Raw genomic sequence first — 23,424 nt, forward strand, 5'->3', positions numbered from 1 at the left:
ACTCGGCTTGTCATGCTGATCAAGAATATATATACTTTGTGGGGTCTACCAAGCCTCCTTCTGTGTGTTCCATGTGCACTCGCACTAAACTAATATACCCTTGTACCCTTTGGGTACAGGGTATAAAAATAATACATAAATAAATACAACCTGGCAAAGACAATTTTGAAGCAACCACGCACCGTCATACGTTTGTTTGCATGTTTTTAATGAGGGCTACTAAAAACAAACAACAAAAACCACAAAAAATATACACAAAACAACAACAACAACAGCATTTTAAGTCAAAACGCCCATAAGTAGTAAATAAGCACAACAACAGCAACAACAATCAAACACCACTTGAGGTTGCATTCAATTGTTTCGTGTGTCAGTCCGTTGCACAGTGACGCAAATGCATACGACATGATATAGAAGATAAACATCTTTTAAAATAAGCCGATGATCACTTTAATTCCGATTTATAGATTATCAATTACAATTGTTAAACTCGGTACCCAAAAGGTAAAACCAATGTATACTCGTCTTTTATTGCTTTAGTTCAAAAACAGTAATAATTTAAAATGTCAGTACAAATATAAGAAAGCTATAATTTATTTATTTCAATTAATTACGTTCCTAATTAGAAATAGTATAGACATGGACGAGTTCCGTTAAAATCAATTGTTTTAAATTAATTTTACACATCATTTAACAACAAAACATTCAAATTATTTGACCTACTTTCATTTTTACAGATCCTTTGTTTATTCGATTTCGAACAAAAAAGTGTTTTTTTTTATTGGGATTCACAGTCTTATCTACGCGAAACTCGTGCATACTGATAGATTCCTCTTATCTTGCAGCTGTAATTGGCGGATACCCTCACACAGTATATACATATTTTCTTTGGCTTCTATCTATACATGAAAGCTGACATTGTTGATAGGAACAGAGCCTATATTATAGAAGCTTACAGTGCATAGGCAGAATTATTTTTAGATTAAATGATTATTTATTTATAATTTGTAGTGTTTGGTTATTATCAAATGCACTAGAAATAATATTTTAATCTGATAGCACCCATTAATTATGGCATTAGTTTGCATTAACTTGATTACTTTTTGCTTTCGCTCTTTATGAAATATTTCAAGTGTACGAACGTAATAAGCAAAATATTACAAAGATTGATTATCGCACCAATCGCTCCTATGAATGTTTATTCATTCATTTGGTGTTTACCAAATTTAATAAAGATATCAAATTGAAATATTAGTACACCCACCGATCGGTTCTATGGTAGCTATATAAATATAATAAGATTATACACGTACATGGTATGTAATAAACTTCCTCTACGTATGGATAATACAAGTCTACATACCAATCTTATTGCCCTTGGCTTGTTATCGCTCAACAGCTCTGAGAGTTAGACTTAGACTTTCTAGTATTTCTAAAATCCATCAAAGGAACAAAATGTATGCATGAAATTGGTTAATTGGTTAAAAAAATACGCATAAATTTATTATTGGATTTCTTAGTGTTATTTAAACCTAAACAACGCATATATCACTATCCCTAACAAATGAAAACAATATAACCACAAATATTGACGCACACTCTAAACCACTTTTTGAATCTCGAAATAAATCATTTATGCGTCACTGTGTGCCTACATTCGATTATGTATATTGCTGTTGTTGTAGTCGTGTGCTTTCTTGTCTCTTTCAATTGGTTTTCGTTACTACAAATTATGGACCGTCTTTCTAAATTGTATTTGCTGGTTGAGTTGGCGGCGTGCTCGTTGAAATCTAATTAGAAAATTGTGCTGCTTCGGCTGTTACTTTTATGGGCAGCAACAACATGACAGTCATCGAACAGAAAGGAAAAGAAGCGAAACGAAACGAAAAGAAGTAAAACAGCTGACCAGCGCATACAAACCTACATACAAATGTATACACATCAGCAATTCCAGGCAGACAACAGCTGCAACAACAAATCCAATATACATATGTATGTACATACCTACAACAACAAGAGGCATGCACCGCAAGCGTTTAATTACACACAAACATGGATTTGGAAAGCCGGTGTCAGCCAAATAGCCGAGCACCTGTTTTACATGCGTTTATATTATTATTATTGTCAGTACTGTTTTTTTTATACATTTTTTATTATCAGTATTATTTTTATGATATTATTATTTATACTATTGTGGACGCGAATGTACGCTCCAGGCATCAGACGTTAAAAAGTGAAACGATGGCGGTGTTTGCAATTTCCGTTTCCCACGAGTAAACAAAAGATATAATTATAGTTATAGCGCAGCAACAACAAAGTTGTCTGTTATGGCAAAAAAAAAAACAAAAAAAAAAAAACAACAGCACCTACAATGTCGTTCAAAAATATGAATGTATGTAGCTGTCTTGAAGCGAAAGCAAAACTGCAACAGCTTCAATAAAAATAAAAACGAACGATCAACTTTAACAACTCCACCAAAGCCAGTATGCGATTTATACCCGCATATACATATTCATACTCGTATAAATGTATTTATACAAGTAGTGTATACGCAGCACTATATAATATGCAAATCGGCATATTATATAGTCCCTTCGCACAGTAAGTCTGCGATTCACTGGACAGTGTGTGGTAAACAAATGATAAGCTGAGGGCTCTTCTGTCTTTGATTTTCCCTTATCTGGTGTGCACATATGTATGTATGTATGTATGTACATATGTACATATATAAGTTGCCTTTAGCTAATGAAAGAGCGCGATATCGCTCATAAGACAAAGCAATCTTTCATAGCATACGAGTATTTACTACACACACGACTGTACACCATACAGCATCTCTTCCTAAAGATATGGGAAATTTCTATGCACATACATATGTACATAGAACCTGCCAGCAGCTTTATGTGATTCAATTATGCAAATGGAAATGTTTTAGGTACACATAATAAAATACAGTTTAGGGCTGAAATATTGGAAGATTTCTAATTTATGCATGCTTGACAAAAATGACTCCATGGTTTATGAAATTTCAGATGATTATTGTAATTTTCGTGCCAGATTCTAGAATATTTGCAAGCAAGTTTATAGAAATATGTACATACATACATATGTCAGATTTCAAAAGATATTAAGAAACAGGTAAATTAAAATATATTTGAGGAGGCTCCTCCATGTTTATGAGACATTTAAAGACAGCCCAACAGATTTAGGACAAAGAGGCTTTCTGTTATCAGTTTTAATTTTAATTATTTAGTATGTGGTCGTTCTCTGTTTGTAAAATATTTAAAATACATTGATTTCAAACTTATGCATTTTATTTACTTTGCCAATTAAATCAATAATTCGTGATACTATAATGGTCGAATAAACGTGTAGAAATGTGTCGGACTTCTAAAATATGATATTCCATATCTAGAGAATGCCCTTACTATGTACCTATTTATGTAGTTTGAGAAATACTTAAGCAATAATCAAGTATACTTAGATATCGTGCTATACACATATGTATGCATATTCTTAACTCTTGATTGCAATTAACATACAGTTTCTCGAAACATTTGTACAACTCTAAATATCCTATTCTTTCTTTATTCATTACAAAATGATGCTTTTATGGAAAGTTACTAAAAAAAAATAGCCTCATTAAATATATTGAAATTCTTAAGCTATACATTTATCAACTTTTGAACTACTGCAAGAGTTTCGATGGATTAGTTTCTACTTAATTGCAACTACAAGTATTTCAAACTTAATATACGTTTGCAATTCTTAAAGCACTGTGTTCTAGGTCCATTATTTCTCACACACACACACGCCTACGCTCGATTTCGTGTGACCCCAGCTAAGCAAAATAGTGCAATTGGCTACTCCTATAGGTAAATTATATATAAATACAAACACCTACTCGACAGCTTTGGTCGCAGTTTGTTGAGAGCTATTAGGCGCACACATATGCAAACAAACATGCACACACATAGACGCATTTACTCATGCAACAATAAAATTGTAAGACCATCAATTGCCGCACAACAACAATAATAATACCAACAACAACAGCAACAACAATAAATGCACTTTGGGCGCCTTCCTATGGCGGCACTTGTTGTTGTTGTTGCTGCTGTTGTTGTCGTAATTGGTTGTGCGGTGTTGTTGTTGCCGCCACCGTCGCCTGCTTCTTTTTATGGCGCATATTATTACACAGCACTTTTCTATTTGCGTGTGTGCGTTTGTATGCAACTGCAGGCGCCTCTACCACCACCCGCTTGGCCAAGTCGTAGACGGCACGCATTCGTTGCATACAGACCCACACACACACACACACAAGCTTACATTCATTGTTACATAGCACGCGCGTTGATGTTCGATTTTTCACCATTCTTGAAACTTGTATAGCATGTGAATATGTTTGCCAAGTATATAAATATATACATATATGCACACATAGTATATATACAAACATTCATATGTACGAGTATATACATATATATTTACATATGTGTGTGTATTGTAATCAATTTGATTTTGGCCATGCACTGCGGCTTTATTTTACCATAAATCACAAACAAGCACACACAGAAGTTTGGAGCTTACCCCAACTAACAAACGAGGCTGTTGTTGTTATTTTTGCTGCTGCTGTTGGTGCTGCTGCCACTGCTGTTGCAACTCAAATTGTAGGCGGTGTCTCTACGCTGGATAGAATTCAACATAATTGTGCATTTTGTAATTTAATTTTTTTTCCTTTTTTATTTATGGCGGCGCGGCACAACATCTTCATAGAAAACTATTAATTTCATGCTCTTCTTGATCACACACACAACACACGCGTAGGAGAAAAAAAAAACAACAACAACAATGCATATAAAAAGCCGAGCAACTGCCGCTCTACTGTTGGCTTTTGGCGCTGCCACCGAACTGACTCTAGACTATGTGATTGTTATGTACATGGAAGCACTCTCCCGCCGACCGCTCTCTAATTCAACGTTTTAACAAGATAGAATTGTCAAAACCAACTTTTTCTTGTTGTTACTTGGGCATGGCCATATCCGCGCGGTATGCTGTGAAACATTTGTGACTAGACATTTTAAATTTAATTTAGACATTTAATAAACGATGTTTCCAAAAACATGCAATAGTCGTTTTTGTTTACCTCTGTGCTATCATGCTATCGATAACAAGTCCGATACAATGCGATATAAAGCAAGCAGCTTGTGTGTGGGTGTTTTTGGCGCCAAAGATTTTTTAGTAGACACACTGTAAAGTCCTTTAAATTACACTTTAGCTTAATTACAAAATTTAGATATTATCTAGGAAACTGCGGTTATTGAAATGTAAGTGCTGCAATTCGCCGATAACCATGGTCATATGTTTCTTGTTAGGGATGGGTAAACATAATCGCGTTACTGTGTCTGGACAGCTGTATTAATAAATCGCATACTTTTGCATTTGAATAAAACAGTCGGCGGGAGTAATTAAATCTGCACGTCTACATTTTGAGTTCGAGTAATTTATATAGATGCTTAAATTGACCGTTATTGCATGATTTATAAAACACCTTGCTATAAACAAAATTCTTTGTAATAGGTAAGTGATGCCCATCCCTATCTAACACCGGTGTTTTCTGCCACTATTATCGGCGTGCAATTTGGCGCTTAGTTTTGTTTATGCAGATGCAGTGTACTCAAAAGCGCGCTGTTTAATAGGTTAACATTTAGTGTGCACTCGACATGGCCAGCTTGATCAACGTGAGAGAGGCTCCATCGCTCTCAAAAGCGTCAGAACTGCCGTTCTGTCCTGTGATCGATCTTCAGAACGAACTACTTAACACATCGGCACTGCGCTTTGGCACTGAAAGCTACATGCCACAAAATTTCCTTCTACCAGTCCATGAAACCGTATTGAAGCGAATTACTCGCACCTTCTTTGAGAACGGCTTTTGGGACGCACTGGCCGAGGCACGCAACGAATCGACACGCCAAGAAGCGCCCTGGATAGGCAAGACCTTTAATTATGTTGCTGAGCTATTGGGCATATACTCAAAACTCAAGCTGCGGCTATTTCCGCACACGCAGGCGTTAAGTGATCAGCGCATAGCGCAATATGTAGAAACGAGGTAATGCCCACTACATAGCCATTAGTCCTTGCTACTACTGCGTTATTTTTTCAGAGATTGGTTAGACAGCTGTATACGCTGCATAGCCTGGCATTGCCATGTACTGAAGCTGGCTGTAGCTGGTGGCGATGACGTCGTGCGTATTTACAACAAAAACAGCCATGATGGACCAAGTCTAGTAATCAAGGTGGGCGTACAAACATATAATAAGAAAATTGGCAACTTCAATGTGAAGTACAGCTTTGTGCGATTATTCTAATTAAATTATCACCTTAAGTTATTATTTATGTCTATATCATTTTTGCTGTTTCCATTTCAGAGGTCAATCCATGCACAAATCACCTGTATGTCTTGGCGTCCTTTATGCGCTTCCGAACTTGTTATAGGCTGTCGGGCCGGCTTATGCTTTTGGATTATCGACAGCAACTTTCACTTGACGCGTCCTTCAACGCCGAATTTGACACTGCAACAGTGTGTAGCAAATAATACATATAATAAGTTTCATTAATATTGATTTGTATTGCAGTCCCTCGAAGTTGCCAATCACATCGATGCAATGGAACAAAAATGGCTCACTGCTGGCCACTGCATCCATCGGTGATAGTTCCATACTTATCTGGCAACCAGAAATGGGCATAGTTCAGCCGTTAAAACATCTGGGACCGCCCGGTTCCCTGCTCAAATGGTCGCCATCCAACGAATATCTCTTTGCTGGCACCGTAGGTCGCATATTTTGGGTTTGGCATTGCGATCCAACCTGGACCTCCGAACGCTGGAAGTGCAATGGCGGGACAGTGCAGACTGCCACCTGGTCACCTTGTGGCCGATTTCTGCTCTTCGTTACCACAGCCGAGCCCATTTTGTATAGTCTTCAGTTTATACAGCAGCACTTGCATCAATGTAAGTCTTAATGAGATTATATTTATGGGCAGTTCTTTCATAGTGCCAGCCGCTCAAGATTTTAGGCAACACGCATCAAGCTGCCCGCACATTAAAGCAAACATATGGCAAGCACCAGGTAGACGGCCTTTTAAGCATATGGACCGCCTGTATAATGCTGCCTACAAATTCTTCGAAATAACTGTTCTGCCATAAACTTATCCTCCAATTTTATTAATAGGTGATAACGAGGTGATGGCCATTGCCGATCTCAGTGCCTGCCCCTTGAACGGCAACAATCAGACGCTTATCGGCGGCAATGCTCAGCAATTGGTTTGGGATCCACACGGCCAATTTCTGGTTGTTACCTTTAAGGCTACCAACTACATTGCCGTTTTTCGGACGGCCATCAACAAGTTTGACATGCACCTTTCGACTGCCTTTTATCTGGCCGGGGAGACGCAGACTGAACATCCCAGCTATGTCTGCTTTAAGCCGCTCCATAAGGATAACGATCGCTCCATGCTCACTATTGCCTGGTCATCGGGTCGCATACAGTACTATGCTTTCAATTAAGTTAATTCATTAATTATTGTTATTCAAAATGATTAATTTTGGCCGAAACTATAAATTACAGTTTGTATCTCCGTGTAATATTGAGGATCCAAAGTTGTTTGTAAATATACATTTTTCACGTCATCAAATAAATCTTGTTTTTTTATATTCATTTACTTCTGGTAACAAATCATATTTTGTCAACAAATCCACAATGTCGGCTAAGATAAAATAATTAGGTATCCAATACTAGCAAGCAACGAATGCGTGGAAGTTAACGAGCTAAGGGGAGCTAACTAATGCTAAATGGTTTATTGGTAAATTGGTTTATGTTAAAAAACATATTTTATTAAATTTGAACCAGTTTTATTAATGGAATTGATTTAGCGCTGCTATTCGCTCATACATACGTAAACATATATGGCTGTCTCTTTCTCTTTGGCGCTCTGCTGATTAATAGAAATACATAAATACTTGTAAATACAATATAATAACGTGTAATAGACTATGCTACAAATATATAGGTATAGAAATATATAGTTAAATATATATAATGTATAAACGTTGTATAACAAAACAAAAAGGGGGCAAAACATCAACATACTTGTATTAATTGAAAAATGTACGCCAGGCGCGTAGGCGCCGCTCTTAGGCAGCATTAAGATCACACTTTGGGGAGAAATACTAATCATTTTTATACACAGATACACAATCATTTAAAAAATACACAAAAACACGCAGTCCATTGGATGCGCATAGCCATAAAAGTAACATTAAATTTTGGGTCCCTTGAAACTCTTTATTAATCGTCATCTTGCTATTTGCTTTCGTTCCAGTTGCCGCTGTTCATTCGTTCGTTTCATCCTAAATGTCACCAAAGAAATATCCCAGGGCTGTAGCTGCTCTAACCCGGACCGTATTACTCTCATCCTTGAGCAGCATGGCAATCTTGCTGCCCACCGATTCCGTTTGCGTGTTGCGTTCGCTAAGGAAATTATGTAAGATGCCTGTTGAATAGAAAGAAAATTCCAATTAAAAGACATTCAGTTAAAATATGATGCCTTTAAAAACAATCGGAACTTTCCGAACTTCCAACTACAAGTTTTCTATATTTATTTTAATTTAGAGCTTTTTGTTTAATTCCTAGTGGCTTTTGATTATTGATTATGAATTCCTGGCAGGGGCTTTGAGAATATGGTTCGTATGTTTTAACTTTTTAGGCTTCTCAGATTGCCTTTTCTACAGAACAAAATGTTAGTAACTGGTTCCCGTTCAGCTCTATCTAATAATGCTATAACTAATTGTTCATCATGAACAATCGATTGTCGCTTCTAAATTTCAGTTATGCATTTTTAACTAAGCCATGTAAGTCCGTAATGGCAGAACCATCGATTTTCTTGTATAATGATGCACATCTGCACTAATTACCTATGACAATGGCCGAGCTGCCACGCACTTCTGGCCACTGACTGCGGAGCTTAGGTATGCAGGATTCTATGAAGTCCTGGATGTGTTCAGTTAACTCCATAGCCTGTGGGAAAACAATAGTGTGAATAGTGAATTAGTTTCTGCCAGCATGGACTATTAATATACTTACAATAACTTTAACAAAGTCTACAATAAACACACTATAGTTAAGCTGTCCGTGATCGAGTAAATGGCGCTGGGCCATCTCGTTGACTTTGGGCGCGTGAAGGAGTTTACAGACACGACGGAGAGTGCCCTTACAGGCCTATAATTTGATGCAAGTAAATGGAAATATGAGACATAACTGTGCTATTGAGATAGACATTTTGGAGACTTACTCTTGTGATGGCCGACTCGCTTTCACTGAGATGCAGTATGAGTGGAAATAGATTGGCAAAGAGCTGCTCCTTCAATGCCTCAATCGATGAGGTGGGTGAGCTGCTGCCCTCGTTGAGTGACATCTTGGACTCGCAGAGATCCCCAAAAAGAATGATTGCCGCCTCGCGTATTTCCAATGAGTAGCTTCCAAAGAAGGGCCTGATGCGTATGGCCAATGAGACGTGGAAAGACTCGACACGATCACTGGGCAGTGCCTGCAGAATGCGCGACAGACCCCGCATGCTCTCCAAGGGTATATTGATCAGGCAATCACTGACTGTATCATCGATGCCCTTCAGCAGCGCTGTAATGGCAGTCTCCGAATACTTAAGCACATCGTGCTCACTCAGATGCCCCACATAGCCCATGCCTTGAAGACTGAGACCGCGCACCACGGCATTCGGATCGCTTTGGGCCGAGCTTAGATGCAACATAATAGTAGTGGCGAGTTCACCGCACGGTTTAAGTGGCACAATGCGAGAATATAGACCAACGGCAGCCACACGCTGTCCATCGTAGGGCGAGGACACATATTTGCTGAGGGCATGCACCACTTGCTTCATTTGCGGCGAACTGATCTGCAATTGATTCGTCAATCCAATGGCCATCGGAGTCAATAGCTCGATGTAGTTGTGCCAGTCGACGCTGTTCGCCAGTTGGGTGTTTACGGTGAGCACTGTGGCGATTTGCTCCATTTCGAGATTGTTGAGGAATGCTTGGAATGTTTCCAATACTATTTGGCAGGGATTCAGCTTAACGGTGTCCTTGTTAGGCACAAAGCCGAACTTTGACTTGCTGCCATTGACGAGTGTACTGGAGGAGTTCAATGAAACAGAGCCAGCTACCGCCGATGTACCGCCCGGTGACAAACTACGCGCTCCTGTATACATGGGCGGTCCTAGATTGGTGTAGGTGGCCAACGAGGTGAGCAACATGGTAAATAGCTCTGCAAATTTGCGGTCCAGCTCCTGTAAAAAGTTAATTCGAATGATTGAAATGTGTTTTTATGAAATTGAAAAATGTATAAAGTAATAAAGATTTATATGGTTTGTAATAAACTTGGTGTGCATATGGATAAGACAAGTCTAAATGCCAAGATTGGTGTCCCTATATGTTATGGTTCGAAAGATCTCGATGTTCATACAGACGGACAGACCGACTCCATCATTCAAGTACGTCTTATACTAGCTATAGTTTGCATATTACACTACATTCAATTTTATGGATTTTGTGGGGATTTTCAGGCGTTCCAACTCACCACGCGTATGTCCTTGCAAGGCAGCATCTCATGCAGTGCGCAGAAAATGGCAAATGGCTGAACGCTGGCCACTTTCGGCCGCTCGGCAGCTCCATCCTGAGGCTCATAGATACACGATGAGTTGAGTATTTGGAGAAAGTTTTCCAATATAACCCCAGTTAATTCAGTATCGGTGCAGACCAGATGCCAGTACTCGACCATATGCTCATCGTAGGGCAATGGTTGGCACAACATCTCGGCACAGACTAGCTTGGGATGGTGCTTGGTAAGTGCCACCAGGGCCTTCAGAACGCCTGACTTGGCGCGATTAACATCGCATAGTTGTAGAGCCAATAGACTGTCCTTGACCAGATCGGGTATTGCGTGGAATAGTTCGGAACCCTTTTGCTGTATGAAGAACTTGAGGACCACACTAGCGCCGATGGTGGAGCTCTGCTCCGGATCGCGTAGAGAATGTAGCAGTGTCTTGCTGTGAAGAGTAAAAGTAAGACGATTATTAATTGAAATACTCCATAGAGGTAATGGCTTTACCAGAACTGCAGATACTGGAAGCTTGAAATACGTTGCGCAATAACCTTGGCTATATCTCCGGCTAGATTGTATATTTGCTTGGGCACATCTGTGATGATTTGCTCCTTGATAGACTCTATTTCCTTCACCCAGTCAGCGCTACTGTCGGCAATGGTCAACGTTTCGTAGATGCATGAGATCTCCAGGGTCTTTTGTAATATATCAACAGACACCTGGCGAACGGTGCCATTCGAATCTATGCAGCGGGGCACAATCTTGCCCAGCATTTGGCCAGTCTGGTTAAATTTCGAGGGTGCTTCGCAGCCAATCTTCATGGATTTAATGTAAACGTCTAGGGTATTGTTGAAGACATGACTGGCGCAGATGCGCACCTCCGAGTTCTTATCACGTGTCCAACACTCCAATATTGAAATTATGAGATCCAGTGTCGATGGCGATGGATCCATTTCCACAATGACGCGCACCAATGCATTCAATTCTGGTAAAGATTCGTTTAAGTGCTTGGCCAAGAAGCTGTTACGTTCATCCTCCTCCTGCGAGTCGAATTTCATCTTCAGCTTTTGAGCGCAAGTAAAAAAGTTCTTGCAGGCAATCTCAAAAATGACGCCCCCGTCCACACTCTCGGTGGTATCGTCGCCACCGATCCGTATGAAATCGGTGCCCAGCTTCAGAATTGTGGGCAACAACGGCAAATCATCGAACGGCGCTTCGATTGGTATACTAAATACCGTTTCCATAATTTGCTTGCGATACTTAAGCGGGGAGGTGAGCTCCTCCTTGGTAACTATAATCTGATTGCATATGCTGAGTAGTGTCTTCAGTATGGCCGACATAATGGTCTGATCCTTGTTGCCAGTCAGTTGCATTATCAGAAAGTTAAGTATGGTATCGTCCAAATTCTGAAGAGATTGCAAAGGATCTGCTTCATCCATGATGCGCCCAAATGCCTTCACCACCAGCAAATTTGTCTTGTAATTCTCCAGCTCCTTGTGAGTGTCCTTGATGAAATGTAAATTGCTGAAGAAGCCCGTCGAATGCTTCCGCCCGCCAATGTGCGCCAATTCAGCCAATTTCTTAATCAGGTGTGGCAAATGCATCCGCGAAATATAGCCCAAGGATAGAGCACAGTGCTCGATGCGACGCTCATAGTCCGCATGCTTCACATGCTTGTCGAGTTTCTCCTGCTTCGCAGACGTCACAATTAAATCTATTTTCGTATGTATGGTGGGCACATCCGTCACTTGGCAGAGCGTCAATGCCACCGCCTGCAGAAGCATTCCACGCTCGGCACCTAGCTCGGGTATATGCCACTCGGAGTGCGGCAATTGCATCGGATACATATACATTTGATCGGCCAGTTTATTTACCAATCTCTGGGCAAAATGCTCATCGCGTGTATTCAGAAATTCATTCGTTTCGGTTATGAATTCGTGCAATTGTTGCATGTAGGATGATTCCTTGTTGATGTGCAGCAACAGGTCCGATATGCGACGGGACCAGAGCTCCTCCAATGCTGGGTTTATATGCGGATGATAGTATTTCAGGAAGGAGAGTATATTGGAGGATCGTTTGATGCACTGATGATTGCCAAGAAGGGCCAGGCAGCGTGCATAGATGGTCTCTGCACCTGGCACTACTATCTTGCCACGCTTAATTGCCAGCGTTTTGTCCGTTTTATCTTCGGCAACTGCTGCGCCCGCCTCAGTACTGGCGGTTTGTTGCTCCTCCTCGGCGCTTGCAATATCGAACTCAATGTGCGGCGATTTGGCAAACAAACTCGCCATACATTTGGCCAGATTCCCACATATATCCGTGTAGTCCAACAGCACAAAATAGTTGAGTAGCTCCCGCTTTAGCAGCTCATCCAATGTTCCCACCGTGGAGGCGAGCATGAACAGCATATTCTCACAGCTAATTACAAAATTCGCATGTTCCTCGAGCGATCCGTGTTCCTGATTCACCTTTGTGTATTTGCAGCTGTGACGCACAATGAACCATACAAACTCTTTGTCGCGTATCAAGGTCTTCTGGGCCAGGGCCACAATTGTCTTCAGGAGCGTCATCTTCATCTTAATGCTGCGCTCAGCGCCAATCATCTGTTTGAGGCAATCGATGAATGAATGCAGTTTGCTTTCAATATGCGTGGCCGAACTATTGAGCAAGTGGGTCAGTATCAAAAGGGACTTGATGCGATCCCTTTCGCTATTATTGCGCAAATGTATGAGCAGTGTATCCATGATTTTGGTCGCATAGACACTGGTTAGCAGATGAAAGCAACGCAACACCTCATAATGACCCTTAACCGTCTGTGGTTTCTCATAGTCCGGATAGACGCAGACCAAGTCGAAGAGGTGTGTAACCAATGCATCAATCACATTGTCCAACACCTCCGTCTGAAGAGTAATATTCGTCTTGAGCACGGAGGACAAGAATTGCGTGACGGCATTGCGATCAATGGATCGTCGATAGAGTGCCAAAATTTGAGGCACTAAGCGCGGCGCTTGATCCTGAATGCGATCGATTGGCAATAGCGGGTACATGCTCGACAATGCCTGCAGAATCTCCACGCACACCTTTGGCTCGCGGGTGTGCAGCCACTGATTGAAGAGCACATCGTAGGCAACGGATATTTCTGTGGCACAATTCGTCGTAACCTCCGGCTTCACAATGACCGTTTGTTCCGTGGCCTCATTACCGTCTCCATTTCCATTGCCATCCCCCTCGCCTGTTTCACCATTCGACTGTGTCGTTGAGGGTGCACTCGAGTGCTCCAACAGCGCTTCACTGAAACGTCCAATGGCATAGGCATGCGCCTGCTTCACATGATCCTGCTTAATGCCGCCCAAATGCGGCAAACTTCTGGCCAATATGCCCTTGATGTAGGGCACCACACCCGCCACATTTGCCGTGGCCAGGGTGCCCAGACACTGCATGAGCATGAAATGCGGCACAGCATCCTCGCTGGTGTGAGCTTGCAGAGCATCCATGACCAGAGCACAATCACTGCCACGACCAATCGCCACAAGGATATTCAGAGCATGATTCTGTATGAGGGGTACGTGCTCGGCGGAGCGTGTGAGCTCTTCGAGTGCCAAAGCAATTAGCTTTTTGTTGGCTTCTGTGGGTAATTGATTGCTTTCGGTGACCACAAGACGAATGGAGCTGCGAAAAATTAATAGTTCATTTTAAGTAATTATTATAAGAGATATGTTGAGTTAGAAGCTCACTCGAGAAGTATGCCAACGGTTTGTTCGCTTAGTTTGGCATTCTTTTCACGGTAATCAGTCAAAATGTCCGTAGCACGCACGGGATGTGTCTCTAAGATCTTCACAATCGCATTCTGCACGGCCTGACGCACGCCCTCGTCCTTGTCTGTAAGGCCATCGAAGATGTTGTGCAGCACACCTGCAAATAAAATGTTATTTACAATAGACGTAATTTCATGACTTAATATGCAATGCAAGCCTTTATAAATAGGTATGCATATTAGCCTTGACTAGATCATTCAGCATCAATGACTATCTAACTGATAAGATGAATCAAACGGCTTTGTTTTGAAGAAACATCAAAGCTAAAACTTATTTTACAGATTTAAAAAAAATGTTTTAAGAAACCACTTTCTTTTCAGTAGAGTTAAATTTAATACTTATAATATATTTAATAAGTTTTCAAGACCTACGGCTTAGTCGAGTGTAAAATGGAGAACGTAGAGCCCGTGATTTTTTGAGCATAATATGTAGTTCTCCAGCCTACAGGCAGAGGGGAAACATTTTTGCTAAAAAGCACTTGAGCAACTACACCTTTCGTAACAGGCGATTATTAATCTGCAACTCATTTGTGGCTTATGAAACAAGAAACATGTGGTTATCGTATTGGTTCATGGAACGGGTCTAACCACAGACTGTGAATCACAAATGCTATATAGCAAGTGTATTATTTTCTATAAATTTTAGCAATCTTTAAATATAGAATCTTAAATTTTAAAAATGTACACAGATTTCTAAACTATACAAAGATATATTTTAACAAACATATATTATTTTTAAGAGTGTTAAATCGATGCCAAGAATACAGGCCACCGACAACCCACCCTAAATCATAGAGAGCCGCAATTGCCACGCCTACTTTCAGGAGAATTGACAGACAATTGGAAACCATCTGGCGTGTAATTTCTTAAGTGCTTTTGTAAAAAATAATTGCTTTATCGAGGCTAATGCATTGATGCACTTATAGTCTAATTAACTGACTGGTTGGTGCCGTGTGGGGTCGTCAGGACACCCACTCATAATGTTTATACATATGTACCATGTATGTAGGTGAATACATTTTTAAGGAAAGGGAGTAAATCAACAGGTCATGTACAAGTGACCTGGAGCTGGGGAGAGCATGGTGAGCGCCATTTACAAAAGGACCTAAAAATAAACACACACAAAGGCACCACCAACACACACACTCACCCATCTAGGATATGGTTTGGGAGCGAGCGCCTTTGTTAATAAATATGTGTGTGTATGGATTTGTGTATATATAGTACATACATAAATTCAAGGAGCATGTGGGTACAAACAGTCGCTGTTGCTCAATGCGTGGCTATATTTATAGAAGAAGCCAAACAGAGAAACAAAAACGAAGCTGGCAGTTGGCCTAAATATAATATTGTATTCAAGATTTTTCCGCTCTATTGAAACGCTCAACGAAACTGAAATGGACAGTCCCAATAGAGGTACAGTATTTGTCCTTAAAAACAAAAACTGCATAATGGAAAATCAGTTAAAACAGATGTAGTGAACTAGTAAACTAGAATTTAATCAAAAACAAGCATTTTTTTCCCTTCAGATATTAATAAACCAAAAGCGAATTGTATTTTAGAGCGCAGCTTTTCAATAAAAATTCAAATATAATATGACTTTTTGAAATGACGTTTCTCTTAGACGATCTGTACTGTAAGTAAAATGCCTATGATCAATTAATTGTGTATTATCGACTCGGCGCTATATGATGAACCTTTGTATGCATTCTTTATCAGTGTGCAATCTACAAATAAACAAAACGCCCAGACCCAGACTCGGGCTTGAGCTATATGCTATAAAGAGTAAAAAAATAGAAGCAATTCAAAATGCAAACAAAAGAAAATGCGAATGGGTGACGCATGCCTCATCCTTTCCTATACACACATGCATATACCCTTTACTATGATGAAATTCCTCGTTATATTTAGAAAATGCTTAACAACTCTTACATACTTGTATATATTAGAAATGATAAGCCTTTTATTTATAACATTAGTCAGTTGGTCTATTTTAAATATTATATATTTTAAATTTGTGCATTTTACAAGTTAGCTTTGAAATGTAAGCCCTACAATAATTCGTCATAGCAGAAAATTATATTTTGAGTATGTATAGAATTCCAGTCGATTTTAATTGGAGTAACATTATTCATGAATAATGTACAAGTCGACAAATTTGTGTGCAAATATTGGCCTGCTTGATCATGTCTTTAGATAATTATTTCAACTGATTGTTCCTATTGTAACTATACGTGTATATCATTAATATAAAGTGATAATATTCTTTATATCGAATATGCACGGTAAATAGACACATATACCTATAGACGTATGTACATATACATACATATGTAATCATTTGTATGCAAATGTGCGGGCAGGTTTGATTACCTTCCAGAATTGTTGCCTTATCGGCGGGTGCTGTGGCATTCCCGCTGCCAGGGCCAGTCACCGATGTCGCCGTAGCTGAGTGAGCGCCAGCAGTACCACCACGCGCCCTGTCGCCAGCGCCATGATGGTCCATCTTCTTCGTAGAGTTTCGTGTTCTCTTCCACTTCTCCAGTTTGCCACAATTTTGTTCCGGTTTCTGTGCGCTGGTGCGCTTACTAGGAATTTCACAATATTTTTCTAATTGACGTGCGTCACTTGCACCTCGCGCCCTTGCACCCTTGATCGAACTGTTGTTAAGCAACAAGTTTCGGCCACAAATGCTCAACACCAATTGGAAAAATTGTTGTTGTTGCAAGCGGCTTTGACTTGGCTTTTAATATGCATGTAATTTAGGGCTTCTTTTGCTTATTTTTTTTTTTCGTTCTCTGTATTTCGTTAAAGCTCTGCCCCCACACACCAACAGTTGCTACAAATTGACACAGAGGCACAGAATTAGCCACAGACCAGACCCAGACACACAATGAAATGCGAGACCGCGCTACGCAAATGACGTTGTTTTGATAAATAAAGTTGGTCCCAACTGAAGCTTTGAGCCGCCCCACAACTGGACGAAGAGCGAGCGGCAACAACAACGACGACGACGACAGCGACGAAGGCAAATGCGAAGAGCGAAGTTGAGCGCGTACGTATGTAGGTGAGTGTATGTACATTTATATGTGTAAGGCGTTCAAGTGTATCAGGCTGCACGCACGATTGATTTTAAAAACTCAATAACAAAATACCACAATTTGCAATTGCTGCGCATTGCAACGAAAACTGCGCATTCGGAAATTTTGGGTGTTTATAAAAGAGACGTTGCCATTACTTTGGCAATCACTTGGTTGCACTACAATAACAACAGATGTTCATTTTGATAACGATATCGATATAACCGATAACTTCCTGGCAATCGATGAAATGTATGAACACCATTGTGTGTTTTTTTGGAAAGAAGAAGTAGCCATAGCAGCTGTATCAAAACAAGTTGAATAAATTGACAAGAAATTGCATTAAAACGTTTAAGATTTACATAAAAATCGTTAAAAATGACTACAGCAGCACGGCCCACATTTGATCCTGCCCGCGGTGGCTCTGGCCGTGGCGAAAAGGACTTGAGCGCTCTGAGTAAACAATATTCCAGCCGCGATCTGCCAGGCCACACAAAACTGAAATACAGGTAAGTAACAAAATAATCACATCTATGTTAATGTAATGGCATTGTAATGACTTAACAGAGAAACTGGCCAGGGTACCAGTGAGGAGATCCGCAACCGTGACTTCCGCAAGGAGTTAGAAGAGCGTGAGCGCGAGGCACGCTCTGGTGTTAGTTCTGGCAAGGCATTGCCTTCCATTGTGCGCAAGGCCATTGAGGCTAACAGTGCTAGCGGTAGTGGGAGCAGCAAACGCACCAAGCTCGATAGCCAAGTGCAACAGCAACAACAACAGCAAGCCCCCAATCTGGATGCCGATGAGCCCATAGATAATGACAGCTCCGATTCGGACAGTGATTCCGACGATGATGATGCAGCACTCTTGGCCGAGCTACAAAAAATCAAGCAGGAGCGTTTGCAAGAGAACGCACGCCGTGAGGCAGAAAAGAAACAGGAGGACGAACGCATACGCATGGAAAACATTCTGTCTGGTAACCCGCTGATCAACTATGAGCCAGGCACAGCAGCCTCAGCGGCGGGTCGTGGTTCGGGCAATGGCGATCTAAAAATCAAGCGTCGCTGGGACGATGACGTCGTCTTCAAAAACTGCGCACGTACAGCACCAGAGAAAAAGACTCATTTTGTAAACGATGCGCTGCGTTCCGATTTTCACAAGAAGTTCATGGACAAGTACATTAAGTAAAAGACAGACATGATTTCAAATTCATTTGCGCTTCTAGTCAGAAGTAGCAATTTTCTTTGTATTAGTTATATTGTAAACTATTTTTTTGTCGCCGTTTAAACTAATTAATATATACAAAGATTTGGTACAATTGATTGTGAGATTGCAATTTGTAACACACTCTGAGAATTGACCCAATGACTGGCCCCAGCGACCTGTGCGCCGACATCGGTTAGTGTCGGTGCGAAGGGCAGGCAACCTTAACCAAAGTGTGAAACCGCAAAAAAACATCAGTAGCACACAAAAATGCAAAAAGAAGTCGTCGTCTGCGCGCGCACCATTCAAAATGACAAGACCCAGAGTAGGTAGGGCACAGGCGCAGGCACAAAAGCTGCATTGTCGGCGGGCCAGCTACGTGAGCCCACGAATCATCTTGGCTGGATCATCATTATGATGATGATATTGTTACTTTTGTTGTTTCTGTTGCTGTTGGGCCGGCAGGCCAATTGTCGCTGCTGATGAGGCACGAAGCAAAATCAATTTGGCAAAGGAGCAAGCAGAAAGCGCAAAATAACCTGGGCAATTACGCCTTATGCGGCGGTGGCAACAACATCACAACCTGGCACAGTGTCGCAAACTTAAACGAAATTCCAAATCACAAAGACTATTATCTGTATATATACGTATTTTATTTCAAGCAAAAATATGTATTAATACTGGTTATAAATGTAAAGCAAATCAATTCAGATAGTTGACTTCTCATCTTATCGACAGAATGAATTTCAAATTAAGAAAATAATCTTGAAGTATGATAAAGAAACAAACAATTATAGATTTAGTTAAAAATGGATTGTTTTTACTAATATATGTGGGCGCCATAAGGAGTTTAAAAAGTGTATGTATGTATATAGCTAATGAGTATTATAGTAGTATGGTTTTTTTTTCTCTGCATTCAATTAACGAATATACATACATACATACATCCCTTACCAGAATTTAAAAATCGATTTCAAAATATTGCAGATCAAAAACTTAAGCCAGCTCTAAATTTAAAAATAAAGAGAAATGGAAAATTATATAGGCCAGTTGTGCTTTTGCTTTAATTTTGTAAGGCATCTGAGCCACTGTGCCTTTGACTTAAGCCATGCAACTCCATTGCTTGGCAGGCTGCAATGTTGATGCGCATGTGCCAATGCCATGCAAATAAACAGCAACATAAACAACTTGCTTCATATTTCCACGCCTCTTAATGCCCCGCACGCGTTGCCCGCGCTGAACTTCGACTTTAAGTTTCAACTTCAGCTTTCGACTTCAACTGCGGCTCTGTGTCAATCAGCACACGTTCGAATTGGTCGCACTGGTTGGCCCTTCAACTCGAATAGGCATTGGCAGCACCTTAGCCGACCGCGACCTGGACCTACGACGGCCAAAGTTGCCGAACGCTCAATTTTACGCTAATTCGATCAGAAACAAAATCAAACAAAATTAGCCAGCATGATCACCATTATCAACGTCATCATCATTATGATCATCATCTGCATATTATCATTAAAATGAGCTTGCATTCGGAGTCGGTAGGGAAAATGCTGCTGATTGTTATTATTACGAGACTTGCTTCTGTCTGCTGCTCCTGCCTGCTGCTGCACAGTGGCAAGCGGCGGCGGCAGCTGATGCTTCTACATGGCTTAGTTGTTTCTTACAGCACATTTGGAAGCAGCATCAGCCAACAATAATTTATTTCCTGTTTTGCCATCATCATTTGCATTCATCAGCCGGAGCCAATCTGTTGCCAATGTTGTTGTTGGCGTTGTTGTTGCTGTGGCATTTTTCGGTAGTCATTGCGCGCGCTAAATTGTGGCTAGCCAGGCCATTGGCATTTGGCAGCTCCTATCAATTGCCAGCAATTTTCAAACTTTAAAAATTGGCAAGCGCCCACCCAAACGGAAATGGGAACACTTTTTTATACCGTTTGTTTATCCGATCGGTCGGTCACAAAGTGACAAATGGCCACACGTTCGACGCCAGACCGCGAAACAATGACCGCGAACATATGTTTCTGGCTTTTAAACGATACGTAACTTATGAAGCGGCTCCAGTGAGAGCTCAGTACCCGACCCCCATTCACACTCACAGCCCCTTGTCATTGACACTTTATTTGGATTTAACATTTTATAGAATGCAAATTTCACTCAGCTGTTGCATTTTGCGTGCACTTTGTTTGCCGATGGAAGGAATGGAAGGAATGGTGGTGGTAGGAGGAGGAAGGGAGGAAGCGGGGGAGAAGGCAACGGCAACTGATGCTGCATAATTTAGTTGACCAATTTACACTGGAAATCGTTTGCCACTGAGTGCAACCGGAAACGCATGCACCCAAAAGAGCGCCAAAGGCTTTTGTGGTGTGTGATGTTGCTATCGTTGCTGTTGTTGCTATGGGTGTCCATTGCACGCAGAAACACACACCAACATGCATACATATGCATGTACATATGTAAATGCATGTGTACATACATACATATGAACATACTATTTTTGTTCGCCTGCCGGTCGGTCAGCAAAAATGTGCGTTTACCCCTTTTTTGGGTTTGCTGCTGCCCGCCTGCACTTGACATATTTACTCGCAATGGCAATTTGTAAATCGTCCCATAGACAGGACAGGGCAGGACGCATGATGCTGGGGATGCAGGACGTAACACGCTGGACAGGCCCTGCAGGCGGCCATTGAAACGTCGTGTTGGTCGCGTTGAAGGCAGGAAGTGTATATAAAGATCTTCCTCCACGTCGATTCAGAGGTAACCTTTAGCATTCAATTACAAAAATAACGTCATACATATTGCTATGTTTTGAGATTAAAGATTAAATATTAAAGCCAACTGTTTATATAGCTCCTGTAATTTTTGGTGACCTTAACACCTTATTAGATTTTATAAATTAGTAATTTAAGTAATATGTTGTAACGTCAGCATGAGTGTAAATAAAAGATTGTTTATTTTTATAAATTAGCCATTTTTTTATACATTTATGTTTTGTTATACATTTATGTCATTATTTATCACCGATTTTCCAACACATTGGAACATAAGCAAGGTTTAAACATTTATGTTTACATTATTTATATAATTTGTTTTAGTTCCTCGGCATAAGCTATGCATAAAAGTATAAATGTTAAAATGTTTGCATATATGTAGGTTTGATATTTTATGAGTTGGAAAAGTGTATAAAAGTTGATCTATCAATTAAACATAGTGAGTATTCACTAAATCTTTTCTCGAAAAAAAAAAAAACGATACCGTCAAAAATTAAGTTGTATAGAAGATATATCATTGCAACTCTAATGAGCATAATATTGCTGAAATTGTATGGTGTGCTCGAAATAAAGTACTTCTTTAATTATATTAGGTGGGAGTGTTGTGTGTCAACATTTTGAAACACAATATCTATCACGCCTCCACTGAAGCTTCATATACATATATTATGAGTAATTGTGGTCTGAAATAAATATAATTCTTAGAAGCAATACAATTCTTAAATATATGATCCTTTAATATCAGAGTTTATATTCAATTATAATTATTATAATTTAATAATAATCCTGACATCTTTTTGTGGTCCTAAACTATCTTGTGAATTTACTTGTTCTACTGAATATTGCATTTTTCAATTCAATTGATGATTATACTCTGGAGATTTCTCTCACTTGCTTCCTCACACACAACAAAGTTGTTAGCGTAAATTTCAGTATAATTTTCAGTATAAATTTCAATAAAAATTTAAGTTTTTTTTTTTAGCTTTGGAATGTCGATTACGTCTCTGTCACTATCTTACTGCTTTATTTCCAGCTTATAAAACAATACGTCATGCAGAAGCAACCATAGTGACGTAGGCACGTTATGGAACAATCTTTCGATCAGCATGATTTACTTCTCACACGCCTGTTACGTCACTGCTTTTATGACCCATTCACGACTTGTGAATTCTATTGAATTATGGCACTAAAGTTCAAACACACACTCATACATAGATGCTATATACATGCAGGTCCAATGACCTGTCATCCGATCAGGCAGCCTCGGTTCAATTGGCTTATGTATAAATAAATGCATGCATTTTTATTATGTGGTTAAAAATTGTGCCCACCAATCGATAAATATATTTATTGTTGCTGCAAATACACACACAATTATTTATCAGCAACAGACGCATTTGCTGAGTCCATAACTAAATCGGTGCCAGTCCCCCACTAGTCTAAAGTTCATGTGAATTTGATTAAAAACGAATTTGCGAAATATTGTGCGGAACACAGACAGACGCACATTTCCGTCATCTGGCTAGGCCAGATGACTGTTGAACTTAAAGTTTTGGCCATAAAGCGGTGCATTAGCAACAGGTTGGGTGGAGGGGGCGGAACTGGGTGCAGGTCGGGTCTGTTGTCTACGCTAAGGCCGGAAATGCAAATTGCACATTTGCCGTGTGTGGTGTGCCGTGGGCCATGCGTGCCGAATCCTGCCCTGATCCTTTCAATGCGTGGTCCGTCCGCTAAGAGAAAGTGTGCAAAAACTAAAAGCTCATTTGCAGTTACTTCCGTTGCTAAATGAAAATGCATTTCCTGCTTTTGAAAGCGTTTAAACAGCAGCGTCGTCTAGGTTGGGCTGGTGGTGGTGGTTCTGCTGGTGGTGTTGGTGCACCACTGGCACCACC

General features: G+C 40.3%; 4 protein-coding genes across 6 annotated transcripts in view; 2 read left to right on the forward strand and 2 right to left on the reverse strand.

Annotated features, from left to right (window-relative positions):
* LOC115627453 (blood vessel epicardial substance) overlaps positions 1-4,983 on the reverse strand; it is a 40,775-nt gene extending 35,792 nt beyond the window's left edge. For 2 of the 3 annotated variants that reach the window (XM_030523120.1, XM_030523118.1), the window contains exon 1: positions 4,591-4,982. The gene's annotated coding sequence lies outside the window, so the exon portion shown is untranslated. Of the gene's footprint in view, positions 1-4,590 lie in introns of all 3 variants that reach the window. The other variant, XM_030523119.1, reaches the window with a different exon arrangement.
* A 481-nt stretch (positions 4,984-5,464) lies between these two features.
* Positions 5,465-7,692, forward strand: LOC115627572 (aladin). Its single transcript, XM_030523295.1, has 6 exons — positions 5,465-5,580; positions 5,653-6,109; positions 6,164-6,296; positions 6,429-6,580; positions 6,636-7,009; positions 7,230-7,692. The coding sequence occupies exons 2-6, from the start codon at positions 5,724-5,726 to the stop codon at positions 7,562-7,564; spliced, it is 1,380 nt and encodes a 459-aa protein (XP_030379155.1). The 5' UTR covers positions 5,465-5,580; positions 5,653-5,723; the 3' UTR covers positions 7,565-7,692.
* Positions 7,693-7,898: 206 nt separating this feature from the next.
* LOC115627709 (maestro heat-like repeat-containing protein family member 1) lies at positions 7,899-17,717 on the reverse strand. Its single transcript, XM_030523457.1, has 8 exons — positions 16,858-17,717; positions 14,405-14,582; positions 11,178-14,339; positions 10,647-11,115; positions 9,349-10,356; positions 9,141-9,275; positions 8,972-9,074; positions 7,899-8,550 (listed from the first exon to the last, which is right to left on the reverse strand). The coding sequence occupies exons 1-8, from the start codon at positions 16,988-16,990 to the stop codon at positions 8,408-8,410; spliced, it is 5,331 nt and encodes a 1,776-aa protein (XP_030379317.1). The 5' UTR covers positions 16,991-17,717; the 3' UTR covers positions 7,899-8,407.
* Positions 17,718-17,849: 132 nt separating this feature from the next.
* LOC115627710 (protein CWC15 homolog) lies at positions 17,850-18,884 on the forward strand. The gene is made up of 2 exons (XM_030523458.1): positions 17,850-18,073; positions 18,132-18,884. Exons 1-2 carry the CDS (start codon positions 17,943-17,945, stop codon positions 18,748-18,750), a joined length of 750 nt encoding a protein of 249 aa, XP_030379318.1. The 5' UTR covers positions 17,850-17,942; the 3' UTR covers positions 18,751-18,884.
* Positions 18,885-23,424: the final 4,540 nt, after the last annotated feature.

The sequence above is a fragment of the Scaptodrosophila lebanonensis genome, unplaced genomic scaffold (assembly GCF_003285725.1).
Source record: "Scaptodrosophila lebanonensis strain 11010-0011.00,11010-0021.00 unplaced genomic scaffold, SlebRS2 tig00000096-arrow-pilon, whole genome shotgun sequence".
NCBI lineage: Eukaryota > Metazoa > Arthropoda > Insecta > Diptera > Drosophilidae > Scaptodrosophila > Scaptodrosophila lebanonensis.

Bases quoted from the DNA above. Each gene is read 5' to 3' on its own strand.
- LOC115627709 (XM_030523457.1), bottom strand. From the start codon at position 16,990: ATGGACCATCATGGCGCTGGCGACAGGGCGCGTGGTGGTACTGCTGGC. The intron at 11,116-11,177 runs GTAAAGCCATTA...TACTCTTCACAG, and splicing joins TTCCAGTATCTGCAGTTCTG to CAAGACACTGCTACATTCTC. The intron at 10,357-10,646 runs GTGAGTTGGAAC...AACTTTTTACAG, and splicing joins CTTGCAAGGACATACGCGTG to GAGCTGGACCGCAAATTTGC.
- LOC115627572 (XM_030523295.1), top strand. From the start codon at position 5,724: ATGGCCAGCTTGATCAACGTGAGAGAGGCTCCATCGCTCTCAAAAGCG. The intron at 6,110-6,163 runs GTAATGCCCACT...TTATTTTTTCAG, and splicing joins GCGCAATATGTAGAAACGAG to AGATTGGTTAGACAGCTGTA. The intron at 6,581-6,635 runs GTGTGTAGCAAA...TTTGTATTGCAG, and splicing joins CCGAATTTGACACTGCAACA to TCCCTCGAAGTTGCCAATCA.
- LOC115627710 (XM_030523458.1), top strand. From the start codon at position 17,943: ATGACTACAGCAGCACGGCCCACATTTGATCCTGCCCGCGGTGGCTCT. The intron at 18,074-18,131 runs GTAAGTAACAAA...ATGACTTAACAG, and splicing joins CACACAAAACTGAAATACAG to AGAAACTGGCCAGGGTACCA.